Source organism: Arachis ipaensis, chromosome B10 (assembly GCF_059453495.1).
Source record: "Arachis ipaensis isolate K30076 ecotype BB chromosome B10, ASM5945349v1, whole genome shotgun sequence".
NCBI classification, from domain to species: Eukaryota; Viridiplantae; Streptophyta; class Magnoliopsida; order Fabales; family Fabaceae; genus Arachis; species Arachis ipaensis.
The window spans coordinates 140,336,011-140,350,553 of record NC_142435.1 but is presented as its reverse complement, the minus strand read 5'-3'; the positions used below and the strand labels follow the sequence as shown (position 1 = coordinate 140,350,553).

The window sequence follows — 14,543 nt, the reverse complement described above, 5'->3', positions numbered from 1 at the left end:
TCTGCCTTTTTTCCGCTCTATGGCTTTTTCTTACAAACCTCACTGTTTGTCTTTTTCCATGAGACTCAAGACAGATAAAATTAAATAGAAAAATTATAAAATGAAGAATATTGAAGGAGAAGAACTTCTGTTAGCTTGGGGAGTTATAGGAACTCTGTGCTCACTCTTTTCCTTGCTTCAAGCCCTAGCTATTCTCCCTTACTTATAGGGGGAAGCCTCCACGGTTGAAAACCAAATAAACCAAGCCAAACTTCTTCTTCAGCCAAACCGGTTCGGCCAGAGAGAGAGAGAGAGAGAGGAGATAACCGAATGCAAAACCAACATGCAATTACCTCTGGTCCTTCTCTTTACACCAAGCTTCATCAATCTGAGCCATCCAACTTGACTTGCTCTCCAAGAAGGACTCCTAGCCCTTGATGCTTCTTGATGTATGACAGCTCCTCCTGCTCCACTTTTGCTTCCTTCCTCACGTAGCCACCCTAGCTACCTTCTGTGATGAGTGAACCCAAAAGCAGAGACGAGTCATCCTTAAGATCTTCTTCCTCTGACCGAAATCTTCTTCATCTATTTTTGGTATGGAAAAGCTGAGATCTCTTCAACAAATCTTACCATAAGTGATAAAAATCTCAGTCACAGCATACTTTTGTGTTTTCTTTTTCTTGCCATCATTACAATGGTCTTGTTGCTTGCAACTTCTTCTCTTCTGTAGCTAGCTTTAGCCTCCATGCTTTCTCTGTTGAAATGACCAAAGGAGAAGAGAGAGTAGAGAGAGAGAAGAAAGAGAATGAAGAAAAGCATTCAATGAAATTTGAACAAATGAATTAAACTAATTAATTTTCTTCTCTTTTTGCTTTAGATAGCGTGTAGCATTGATGATCTCAATCAAATCAGATGCTAATTTCTCTCTCATGGTTTCCAATGCAAGTTAATGATAATTGAATTAAATTTGAAATCCATCACATGGGATAGAGGGATCCGTTGGAAGCAAGAAACATTTGCTCTTCTTTTTTTTTTCATTTCGGACCAACAAGCTGGTTTCTAGCAAGCAATTTAATTTTGGGCTGGTTCATGATTCTGGCCCAATTAACCACAAATTGCTTCGACCATAACATTTAAGAATTTTGAACAAAGCTGAATGTTTTACATTCACATTGGGCTTGCAAAATTTCTTTTCTTTTCGGCCCAATTGCAGAAACCTGTATAGCAAAATTATTTTTTTTTATTAGCACATATGAATCAAAATTAAATTAATAATTTTACAATTAATTATATTAATAATGTTTGATCATCACTAAATTAATTTAGAGTTTTCTAAACTCATCATTTTTTATTATATAATTAAATATTATTGAATAATAAGATCCATTAGCAATTTAAATTTTAAAATATAGTAATATTAACTAACAACAAAGAACAATTAAAATAAAAAATAAGATCTAAATACACAGATATCTATTGATTTTCTTCTTTTGAAGTTAGCTCCAGTTTTATTAGTAATAACGATATCAATTAAAAAAATTCAATTATAAATATTATAAAGAGTGAATTTCATAGATGAAAGATAAATTTTAAATAAGTATTTAATATTTTGTGACATATATAAAAAATAAAATATTTAATTATATTAACAATAAAAAATTATTCAACCTTTTTAAAATATAAAATTTTAAAAAATAAAATTTTAAGTTATATATTATTATTTAAATTATTATATAAATATTTTGATTTATTAATAAAATAGCTAAAAGATTAATTATATTTTATAATAATAAAATATAATTATAAAATTATTATCATGTTATACATATTTTACTCTTACTAATAAAATTTTTTGGATTTATCACCTACTCTTATCAAATACATGAATAACGAATGTCAATTTAAATTTGTCTATGCATGACGGGCACTTTTATACTTGTTACTACCTAGCTCCCTTTTTTATTAAGTACGTATTTTTATTTTTATTTTTTTTATGAATTACGTGTCGTTTCCTGATTTCAAAATGTCATTATTTAATTTTATTTTTCATGCCTTTTATTATTAAATAGAAAAAAAAATAAAAAATTAAAAAATTAATAAAAAGAAAAAATGACACTAAATATATATATTATTGCTTATATTTTTAATAAAATTTAATAATTATCTTAATATTTGTACAAAACTAAAAGAAAATACTATGAAATAAAGAAAGTATACAAAATAGTTAATGAACACTTATATGAATTATATGAATAAAATTGAGGAGGTAACTAATGATATTATTGGCTCAGAAATTGGGAGTTCCAGTCACGGATCTAAAAAATTTTGATAGTGGGGACGAAATATATATAATATGATAATAATTTTTATAATAAAAATATTACGTTTATATAAAAAATTAGCTATCAAATTATCTACTATAAATTTGTGTATAAATACATATATCATTTAACTTATTTTTAATATGTATTTTGTATTTCAAAATTTATATTTTAAGATTTATTATGTACAAATGATTATTTTATGTATACGTATCATAATTGTTGTTATAATTATATTTTATTATTATAAAATATGATTAGGTTTCAAAATATCTAATTACAAATTAAAATACTAAAATAGTAATTTAAATAATAACATATAATTTAAAATTTAGTTTTTTATATTTCATATTTTAAAACCTTGACAATATAATTAAAATATTTTTTTTTGTATATGTCGTTGTTAAACAATCATTTAAAACTCAACTTTCATACAATTAGCTCTTGATGATTAGTTGAAAACGTTCATTTAATTATTGTAGTTATTATGAAAAAAACTAAAACTAATTTTAAAAGAAGAAATACAAATGTATAGATAATATTCTTTCGAGTCGATTTCTAAGAAAAAACATCAATCTTATTTAAATTTAAAACTTGATCATTATAATGGACATCTAATATGAAATTCTCAAATTAGCTATTAAGTGTCGAAAATTGAATAAAAAATTATTGTGAGATTAAATTTAATAATTTAGTAAAAGCAAATAAATATTATTATTATATACTACTCAATAAAATTCTAAATTATAGTGGGTGCGCTTGTCCCACACCCTAATGAATAGATCCGTCCGTGGGAGTTCCCCTCTTTTCTTTCTTTATTCCCAAACTTGGACACCTCCATTCTTTTTTTGAAATGAATAAAATCACTAATCTTTGAAAGAAAAAAGAAAAAACTAATGCTTCTAGCAAATCCAACAATACTTAATGATTTTTAATTTTTATAATGTTTGCGATCAAGCAACTTCTATTGCCCTCTGAGATGTAGAATCGGAAGCAAGAGTAGTAGTAGTGGCAGGAGCAGCACCACCGGTAGTTGGCCTATAAATATTTTAAAAAAATCGTTAGATCATACAAATGCAGAACATGATATATCAAATTATTTTCGATATGTAATTTATTTATTGAACTCTTTTAAAATAAAATAACATTATATAAGAGAATATCAATACAAAAAGACAATAAAAACAGTCAATATGGATTTAGATGTATAACTATTAAATATTGGATGTGCAATTTTTTTTTTTTACTATTTTTATTGTTTCATAGCAAGATTGTATATGATATAGCTTTTATACATAAAAATATTAACCTTTTCTTATAAAAAACTAGTATAGATTACTGTTGATATGTCTATGTTTTGTGAAATTTTATAATAACATTTTCAATAAAGTATAATAAATGAAAGAATATTATTGTATATTAGCATAATAATATAATTAGTTGTCAAAATAATTTATAAAATATTAAAGATTTGTTTGAAAAAGTTCAGAAGTTACTTTATTTAATTTTTAAATTACGAAAAGTCACAATATTATTATTTGGTATATTTTTTAAATTTAACTTGTGACTTTTCAAAAAATTATTTAAAATATTTATAAAGTTAAAAAAAAGTAACTTTTTTCAATTTTTCTTTTCTGTGATTAAAAATTAAATTTAAAATAATTTATTTATAAACTAATTTTAATATAAACTCTTATATTTTAAGCTCTTTTTTCAAGATCTTAATGAAGTTTTTTTTATCCAAATTGGCTAAAAGTGTGTATCATTTTATTTGTTAGACGTAAAAAATGAACTAAATTAATTCTTTTTAATTAGACAATGATGTATCATAAAATAATTTATATTATATATTATTATCTTATTAATAAAATGATTTATCTAACTTGTAGTTGTATTTTTTAAGAACTATATAACTTCAAAAATCAAATTCAATCATTTTAACTATTAATTCAATAACAATATATAACACATTTTTTTGGGGGTATTGCAACTAAACTCAATTATATTTATATATATGACTTAAATTGGGGAAAAAAAAATATACTTACAGGCCAACAGCAACTTTGAATGAATCATAAATGAGCCATTGAGATCCAGTGAGTGTTCCAATCATAAATATACGAAGAGGCAGACCACGGGTTGCTAGTCCCCATAATCCAAGCCTATTAACAGCCTGCAACAAATTAATAAACAAACTTGTCAATATTTCACATGACACCATATTTTTCATTCATAGAAAACAATTGAATTGAATACTATATATATGTTACTCTACTTACATCAGCAACAGTTGCCCCTTTAGAATTGTTGAGGAAAGAGACAAGGTTGTCAGCAGGATGAGAGACAAGGGCACATAATATTCCAGCTATGTATCCACCTGCAAAGCTCACACCAAGTTGCACCATTTTACTGCTTTCTTCCTTTGTTGTGGGAATCATATGCTTATATATCATCTCCACTGTGTTCTCGTATGAAGCAAACTTCATCATTGTATCTGCAATTATTACAAATTTAATTATCTTATTATGCTTCAATTACTCAATGTAACTAACTTTTACAGGCAACTTGGGTTAGTTGAGCTGTTAGTTCACTCGTCAACTTAAACAAGTGTTGGGTTCTATCCCCTTTATTACCACTTAAGAGAACTAGAATACACACATAAAACTTTTGTCATAGGAGATGTAGTTCTGTCCCTATTTGTAAGTTACTAGGTATGTTATTATTTATGATGAAATTGCTACTATGTACTATCACTTGCATGCAATTATTAACAGAGTATTGGATTTGTTATTTATCTGTCTCATGATAAAAGTCATTTGAGCAAATCATATATAGCTGGATCATGATTTCAGACACCAATGAGTAAAGGAGTTTGTAAGAGAGATGATTCAGGAGGGAATGCAGAAATGATAACTGAATTAACTGGTATCTAACTATTAATGGGGGACTTGAAAGTATAGTTGTGAATGGATTGGATTGTATGAAATTCAAACCCAACCAAATTCAAACCAATTTGTGGTTTAATAACCAAATTGGAACTGGTCTTTTTAAGTAAAACCGGTTTAAAAATCGAAAAAATAAAACCTGGTACCGGATTTTGTTGAACATAGCAGGAAATGTGAAAAGTTGAGAGATTAAAAAATAAAAAAAGAACAAGAACCACCAACTTACATGGAATCTGCCGTCCCCACAGAGGTACAAGTCCCTTGTACAGCCTGAAACAACACCATATAGCAAGTATCTAACATGAGAAACATTGTGTTCATTCTTCCATTATCCAACATTAATATAAGAGCTTTACTTTTTAAGTATTAACAAGCAAAAATCTTTATTAAGTACTTTGTCTAAAATACTTAACATAATACGTATCAACATCTTAGCTATCATCTTCACGCGAAAACACTTTATATGCTAAATGATACGATGCAATGTTTGAAGAAAAATGAGTTTGTGTAACATTTCTTGTAATTAAAGCAATCAATATTTGTGAAAATTACAAGCATACCCTGAGACTCCTTCCGCTCTGACCAACTTAGGCAGGCCATCGGAGAGTCCTCTGGCGAAGCCAGGCTGAGTCTGAACTCGAACCTTGACGGCCTCAAACGGACAGAGTGCAAGCCCAGCAATGGACTCGGAAGACGCCGAACCGGCAAGGTAGATGAGGGTCTTATACTTAGTTGCAAACTCAGGGCCAGCAAGATCGGAATAGTATTTCTTGAAGTACTCATAGAGTCCATATTTGAAGGCACCTTGGGCATGGTACCCGAGAAGGGTAGGTGCCCATCCCCTGAAAAATCCCCTAAGCCCTTGTTCCCTATACAAAACTCCGAATCCAGAAGAGACGCTCTTGTACTTAACAGGGTCAATCTGAAATTATAATAATGTTCAACGCCAACTATACATTAGTTAAATTAAAACTTAAGAATATATATAAAAAAATATACACTAAAAATAAAACAAAAAAAAATGTTCCACTCATTTTTTATTATATTTAGTCACTACTCATATGAAGGTATCTTTATGCAAACACGACAAAGAAAAATCATTACATGATGATTTAATCAAAATTAAAGCGCAGTCAAAAGGTGACTAATGGAAACAAAGATTACATTATTGATTGAAAAATAAAACAAAATATTATTTACATACTAAAATCAGTTATCATGTATTTGTGTATAAATATATGTAGTTTAGTTTATTTTAAATGTATATTTTATATTTTAATATGCATTTTAAAAAATTCAAAACCAATAATTTTTAGTATTTTTGACTATTATTTTATCAACACAAACACTAAATTATTTTTAACAAATAAATATTACAAATACAAATTATATATTTTTGTGTATAAAATTTTATAAATATAAATACAAATTATTATTAATCATATAATATTATTCATGCATTTTAATTTTATACTGATTTTAATAACTAATTTAGTTTATCTAACATGTTGAAAATAAAAATATCTGACCTGCATGTTACATTTGACAAGGTCAAGAGGCGTAACCGCCGTGTGAGTGAGGCCACAGCAGAGGGCTCCCCCGACGGTGCAAGCAGCATAGTACGCCGGCGAGAACATCTCAATTCGTCTTCCGGAAGGTTCCTTGGGAGAACCAATCATAAAGTTCTGACCTGAAGAACCTGATGACAAAGACGACAAAGAAGAGGAAGAGGAGGAGTAGAGGAAGCTGGGGATCAGAGAAGAAGAAGAATGGCTGCTTCTGTCTGAAACTGAGACAGCCATTGATGCAATAGTAGAGAGATCGATTCAACAATTAATTTGAGGAAAATATTATGGAAAGAGAGAGATACGGAAAGGACCACTTTCTTCTTTAATTTTTAATTTCTCCTGTTTCCTTGGAATAGATTCAATGCTTTTCTACATGCAACTACATACTGCCTCTTATTTATACTAAGAAAAAGTGCGACAGAATGTTCCATGTGTGAAATAAACTAGTCTATAACCGTGTTCGGCACGGTTCAATTGAGTTTTTTTTTTTTCTTTTTTATTTCCCTGCGCTAAATTACGTACATTGAACAAACTTATATAGAATAAAGTAGTACCCAAGATGGTTCTCTTACATTGAACCAAATTCTTAATGCAACATTTTAATTCTCAACATATTATTTTATTAAACAAATCATTCTAATTTATAGTACAATAATTAATCACAAGTAAAACTACTTTTAATAAAACAGAGAAAGAGAAATAATATTTGTATACTCAATTTACAATTACTAATTATATTGAGATATTCACTTATTTTTACTTATCTCATTTTTATTTTCTCTTTTTAAATTTATAGTTAGATAGTTATAATACAAGGCTATCAGGTTATTTTTGACTAGTAAAAAATGGTGTGTAAACGGAAATCTCTTTTAAATTAAAATGGTTTTATATATACCGTTGAAACTTCAAAGGTTCCTTGGAGTAATGGAATCTTCGTCTCCATGTGGAGTAATGGTTCAATTGTGGAGGCATTCGTATTCCAGTATGTCACAAGATAGAGACGTCAATTGATGAATGTGATTCTCCAGTTCAATGAAGGTACGTGTCTTTAGTAATTAATAAATATATGACCCTAGTCAGATCTTTGAAAGATCAAATAGAATACTTTTTTTTTTTTTTTGGTTTAGAAACGAGGTAAAGAAACTTGGAAAAAGAGAGTTCTAATTACAAACTAAAGTTACCCCTTGTTCATCATCTGAGAAAAAGACTATTATCTCTCTTGGAGGAATATTCCAAAAGTGGAACTCAATATCTAATTTTAAATTTTTACATGCCAGATAATCAACACATCTATTGCTTTTTCTGTAAATACAAAAAGAATGTTAAATAAATGACCATTTGTACCCATGAAAGATAAAAACGCTGACATTTGTACCCATGAAAGCTCGAAACTAATCTTGTACCCATGATAGATGCTGTCCGTGTGACAAAAATGCCCTGGCTTGGATCTGAGCTTGGTTCGTGGGTTTCCGAACCTACGTGGCACTCCCAACGCTCCCCCCCAAATCTGAGCCAACCATTCACCATCATCATCTTCATCTTCTTCACCATCACCATCACCTCAGCACCGCCACAGCCACCTCCCTTCACCACAACCTCCGGCGACAACCCACACCGCCGTGCCCCTTTCTCTTCTTCTTCCCCTCTTCTCATCTCCGCTGAGCCCAAAAACCACAGCGCCAGCTCCTTCTCTCCACAGATAGCAACTAAATAGTAATAACTGTCATCTAAATTCGTACCTGAGGGGACACAAGCACAACCTGAAGAACCTTGGAATGTGAAGCTCCTCCATTCAAGGCCTCTCCAACACCCCGAGGCAAAGTTCCTTCCTTGTTTATCTCAGCGGCACCATTCGCATCTGCAACATATAATAAAAATAAATAAATAAATAAATAAGTAGACAATTGGACTCAATGAAAGGAAGAAGCATAAAAATGAAATATGAGTAGCAAGAAAACTGAAATTAAGGAGTTTGTGAGACAGAGGGACTACTGAGAGAGCAGAATGGCGAAGAAAGAGAGAGAAAAGTGGTGGGTTTGGATCTGAAGTGAAGAAAAGTGAATCGGCGAACAAGGGGAAGCTTTGGGCGGAAATGAGAAGTGTTTGGTATGTTAAGGGATTTAAGACCGTTGATGTCCATTGTTGACACTTGACACCACCCCCACACTCACTCACTCACTCACGCTCTGCTTCTTCCTGCTGGCGCTGTGGTTTCTAGGCTCAGCGGAGGTGAGAAGAGGGGAAGAATAAGAGAAAGGGGCACGGCGGTGTGGGTTATCGCCGAAGGTTGTGGTGAAGGGAGGTGGCTGTGGCGGTGCTGAGGTGATGGTGATGGAGGTTATGGAGGTTATAGTTATGGTGATGGTGAAGAAGATGAAGATGATGATGGTGAATGGTTGGCTCAGATTTGGGGGGAGGGTTGGGAGTGCCACGTAGGTTCGGAAATCCACGAACCAAGCTCAGATTCAAGCCAGGGCATTTTTGTCACACGGACAGCATCTATCATGGGTACAAGATTAGTTTCGAGCTTTCATGGGTACAAATGTCAGTGTTTTCATCTCTCATGGGTACAAATGGTCATTTATTCAAGAATGTTCTATTCTCTGTTTTATAGGACTATTGATGATTTCTATAACAGCCTTCGAGTCACATTCCACTCTAACTTTTTTCAAACCCATAGTCCAAGCCAATTTGAGACTCTGATCTATTCCCTACAATTCTGCTTTGAAGGTAGTGCAGCTGCCTATGTTGAACAAAAATTTTCCTATCCATTTACTATTCTCATTTCTCAATAAACCTCCACACTCGGCCTTTTTGGTGAACGCACTCATAGATCCATTAGTGTTGAGAGTGATCCAATCACAAGGAGGGGGGGTGCCATCTGATGAGTTGTTCTTTTCTGGGTCTTCTGTGAATTCTTCTTTCTTTTTTCATTGTCAAATGCTTCCCTAATCTCTTCTACTTCCTTCAAAATCTGCAGGTGAGGGTGGGGCAGTCTCCGATAGTTCTGCTCGTGAACCTCCCGGTTTCTCCAGTTCTAGATCTTCCAGACGGTGACAATGAATATGTCTTTCTATTTAAGGTTAGGGTTTATATTCAATTGGTTGAATAAGTTGAATTGTGTCCAATCTTCAAAATTGAGGGCAAAAAATTTAGGTACTTCTTTTGGGTTTAACAAATTCATCCAATCTGTGTAACTCTGGTGTAGTTCCTTAAAGCATGGAGCGCGCGTCTTCTTGTTTTCCGGCACAAAAGGGGCAATCTCCTTGTCCTCCATACATTCTGCCTTTTCTGGCGTTGGTGAGTAGTCTGTTGTGACACATCTTCCAGGCAAAAACCTTTGCTTTTTGCGCCCCCCTCCATTCCCATATGGTCATCTAACTCAATTGGTATGGTTTTGACCACCCTGCCAGTGCCTTAAAGGTCGTACCAGTAGAGAATTCACTATCCTCTGAATGAATCCAAACTAATTTGTCTTCTCCATTTGCAATCCTTCGTGGGGGTGCGCTAAGATCTTCTTGATGATTTCTTCAGGTAGGTATATCTCTGTAGTTCTATTAAGTTCCATTCATCGCTTGCATTGTTCCATTCCCAAACTGTGCTTTCCATGTCTAAATTGTTCTGTATTGTAAATGGCAGCAGGGATCCCACCTCTTCAACCCAATAATTGGTCCAGAATTTAGTGGAAAGTCCATTTCAAATAAGGGAGAAGGACATCTGGTTGAATCTGGGCCATAATTTGACTAGCTCTCTCCACAGGTATGAATCTGAACTTTTGGCGCTTGGTAGTGCATTTTGGTGTTCTTTGTATCTGTACTTGTGTCGAAATACTTTTACCCATAGAGGTTCTGGTTCCTAGTTCAGTTGCCAAATGAGCTTGTAAAGGAAAGCTTCATTCATTAAGTTTAATTTTTGAAACCCAAGCCCCCCTCATGTTTGTGCGGCATAAAGTTTTTCAATTCACTGCATGGTAATTTCTTTCTTTTCATCATCTCCCCAAATGAAGCTTCTTTGAACTTTCTCTATTTTCCTGCATATGGACTTGGGAATTCTCTCGTGCTGCATTTCAAAATTTAGACTTGGGCTAATAACAGGTTGCGCAAGAGTAATCCTTCCCGTCTGTGATAAACACTTACTTTTCCACCCCTTGAGTTTTCCTTGGACTCTCTCCAGAACCGTTTTATAATTCTCCTTGCCCTGTTTGTTGTTGTTTAGCATGGCACTTAGGTATCTTCCAATCTCCTTACTCTCTTGGAAACCTGTTTTGGCCAAAATACCTGCCTTGATATTCGCACCAGTATTTTTAGAGAACACTATAGAGGTTTTGGTTGCATTAGCTTTAGGACCTGAGGCTTTACAAAAGCTGTCTAGGCAGTCCTTAATCATTTCGATTTGCACTTGAGTAGCTTCCGCAAATAGAAGAAGATTATCCGCAAAGAGGAGGTGTGAGATTGTGAGTCCATTTCTCCCAATTCTGAAGGGTTCCCAATGCTCTTCGTTGACCTGCATTTAATAAAAATTGTGATAATTTATCCAAGCAAATAACAAAGAGATAAGGGGATAAGGGTTCTCTGGTGCACGAAATTAGAACTCACACAACTTAACCGGCAAGTACACCGGGTCATCCAAGTAATAACTCAGGTGAGTGAGGGTCGATGTAAACCCCGTTAAATTAGTAAGTAATTAGCCAATAAATTAATTTTTAATAAAGAATATTAGAAATACGAATATTATATCAAATTAGGATAGAGCTCATCGAAACGAGAATTTTGACACTAATTTCGAAGAAGTCGGTCCAAGATTGGACCGAACGGGCTGAACCGGTTGAACCAGACCTAAACTGGGCCCATGGGCCCAACCGGCCCAGCAATTAAATGAGCCACGGGCTCTTCTTTCTCCTCACTTTCACAATGCGCTGAAGACAATAATAGGGGAGAAGAGAAAGAAAAATTCCTCGAACCCTTACGGTGATTTCAAAACGCCGTAATTCCTCCGTCCGAGCTCTGATCGCTGCACCGTTTGCAGCCACGCGTTCACCGTGTCGAGCTCTACATATCTACCAAAACAATTTTATAGGTAACCTGCTATTTCACCTCAGCCTCTTCTTCCCCAATTTTTGGAAAATTAAGTGGAGATATTGAATTTCTTTACTCTTTGATGTTTTAGGATCCAATTAGCTTAAGGAAAACGTTTACTCTTGCTTATGTGAAGCTTGGGTAAGGTGAGGATATCATAATTCCATTTTAATTTTACTGAATTTATGTTTTGGATATTAAAGTGGGTATATATGTGTTATAAATGTGTATTAGGTTGTGAATAAATAATTGGAGCTTGAAATTGTGGATATGGGAACTTGGAGGAAGCTGTTTTGTTGAGGTTTTGGGGCTGTGTTGGTTTTAATTAAATTGCCTTGATCATTATATGGAAATCGGCCAAGGTATGGTTTAGGTTTCTTGCATTTAATATATAATATTCTTTGAAAACTTAGGCTAGATGATCGTAGGATAAGTTGGAACGAATGTGTATATTGTGGTTTAGTGTCTTGTTATTAAATATGGATTGATGTGGTGCTGATTAGTTGAAGGATTGATAAATTGTTAATCATTGATTTGAGAGCACAAGTATGTAATTTATGAACTATGGTTTGGTTGTGGGATTTTGCATGTGTACATGTAGTTGTTGTTGTTGGATTTGGTATGTGTATATGTATTTGTAATTGGTGTGAAGTGTGATTTTCATGGTGGTTATGGTGTTGAGGAAGAAGGACTTCTTGGTGCTAGCATATGTAGGTTATTGTGTTGGAAACATGGGAATTGTTTTGAATGAGGAAGAGATTTTGTGAGTTTACAAAAGTTTATTTTTGGCCGAACTTCAGCGAGGCATAACTTGGCTTTCAGACCCTCAATTTGCTTCTAACTTGTTTTGAAATGAAAATTGGGTTCGTGATGTTTATGCCATTCGAAGAACAAGTGAAAAATGTTTTAAATTGAAGAAGTTATGGGTGTTGGAAGATTTGATCTCAAAACTGGTTTTTGATACAATTCTGCAGTTTTGTACAGAATCTGTTTTTTTTTAAAAGAACGTACGCCCACGTGTACGCGTGGCCCACGCGTACGCGTGGCATGGAATTTTGGCGATGCGTACGCGACTGGTCCCATGCGCACGCATAAGGGGTTAGCAAGAATGTCCACGCGTATGCATGACAAAGGGACGCGCACGCGAGCTGCAGTTTCACACTCCCACGCGCATGCGTGAGCCACGCGTACATGTGACCTTGTTCCAGCAAACATGATTTTTGAAGTTTTAAAACCTATTTCAAACTTTTAAACCTCTATTTTCAATCCTTTAGTCATAAATAGTAGTATTAAACCTGATAATCAGATGAAGTTAGGAGATGGGGATAACTTGAAGGTGAAGTAAAGCTGAAAAGTGATGAATTGATTATGAAATGTTACGGATGATCATATATGATACTTGGCTGGATTATTCAAATGAATGATTATGTATGATACTTGGCTTGAATGATTAAATGATCTGAGATACGAGATTCCCTGGATAAAGTACCGTGGCTTGCCACCACGTGTACCAGGTTGAAAACTCGATACTCTGTTGACCCTACGACGTAAGGGTGACCGGGCACTTATAAATTCTCGAAAATGTTAAACCCCATTGAGTAATATTGATTATTTGAGAAAAAGTTATGCATAGACTCTTGGGGATGCACGTCGAGGGACAGTCTAAGGTTTTCGGACTTGTCGGGTTGGCTGGATCGGATAACCGACAGATGAGCCTCATCAGCCATAAGACAGGCATGCATCATATGCATACTACTTGAATTACTTGTTTGTGCATTAACTGGGTGTGCCTAAGTGTACTAGCCATGTTAAATGTATATTTGTTATCTGCAGTATTTGTAACCTTCTTGTGCTTGGCTTTATCTGTTTATTTGTCTGTGAAATGCTGACGGAGATGGAGGTATGGAAGAATGGCAGTATAGGACTTAGATTTTAAGGTTAAGTTAAGTTAGGCTTAGATACTCTTAGAAAACCACCTTTTATGGCTTCTGCCTAATACTTTAAGCTTTATAATCTGAGTGTCGGCGTTCTAGGATTGCCTCTGGCATTCCCAACACCTTATATATTATGTGTGTGGCACCTTTACCATACTGAGAACCTCTGGTTCTCACCCCATACTATGTTGTTGTTTTTCAGATGCAGGTTGAGAGGCATCTCGTTAGGCGTCTGGGCTCCTAAAGCGAAGTAGTTACTGGGTTATTTTGTTGTACAGTGATGTATATATGTGTACTTAGCTTTCGCTCCGCATAACTTGTTCTTTTTTATCCTCTTAGAGATTTATGGAGAGACAAGATTTTGTTTATGTACATTTGGGTTTTGGATATGTATATATATGTGTGTGTGTGTAAATATTCTTCGGCCAGCCTTGACTTCACGGGCTGAGTTAGGAGCTTGTTATTTTGTATCTTTCGCACTCTATTCCTACTTTTATTATCTTATGTTTGATAGATACAGTTTTCTTAGCACGCAAGTTAACTCGTTTCTTGAACGTTGCGTTTTTATTTCCCTAAAAGATGTTTTCCTTTAAATACTAACCTAATAATAAATGCTTAACCTAAAAGATATTATTTTAAAATAAAGATTACAAAGATAAAATAAGATAGAACTAATAAGTGCTAAATCCACTTTGGAAGCCCAATAGTGTGTAACTCGGAC

The 14,543-nt window shown here is 33.6% G+C and overlaps 1 protein-coding gene across 1 annotated transcript; it reads right to left on the bottom strand.

The window, feature by feature from the left end:
* Window positions 1-2,983: 2,983 nt before the first annotated feature.
* LOC107621802 (mitochondrial phosphate carrier protein 2, mitochondrial-like) lies at window positions 2,984-7,232 on the bottom strand. The gene is made up of 6 exons (XM_016323800.3): window positions 6,775-7,232; window positions 5,806-6,167; window positions 5,472-5,515; window positions 4,580-4,794; window positions 4,349-4,473; window positions 2,984-3,338 (listed from the first exon to the last, which is right to left on the bottom strand). Exons 1-6 carry the CDS (start codon window positions 7,045-7,047, stop codon window positions 3,254-3,256), a joined length of 1,104 nt encoding a protein of 367 aa, XP_016179286.1. The 5' UTR covers window positions 7,048-7,232; the 3' UTR covers window positions 2,984-3,253.
* Between the last annotated feature and the right edge of the window lie 7,311 nt (window positions 7,233-14,543).

What these genes read in the sequence shown, in the direction of transcription:
- LOC107621802 (XM_016323800.3), bottom strand. Translation starts at nt 7,047, where the DNA reads ATGGCTGTCTCAGTTTCAGACAGAAGCAGCCATTCTTCTTCTTCTCTG. An exon ending in AAGGGGCAACTGTTGCTGAT is followed by an intron (nt 4,474 to 4,579) that starts GTAAGTAGAGTA and finishes AATTTGTTGCAG; the next exon opens with GCTGTTAATAGGCTTGGATT. An exon ending in TTCAAAGTTGCTGTTGGCCT is followed by an intron (nt 3,339 to 4,348) that starts GTAAGTATATTT and finishes AAATATTTATAG; the next exon opens with GCCAACTACCGGTGGTGCTG.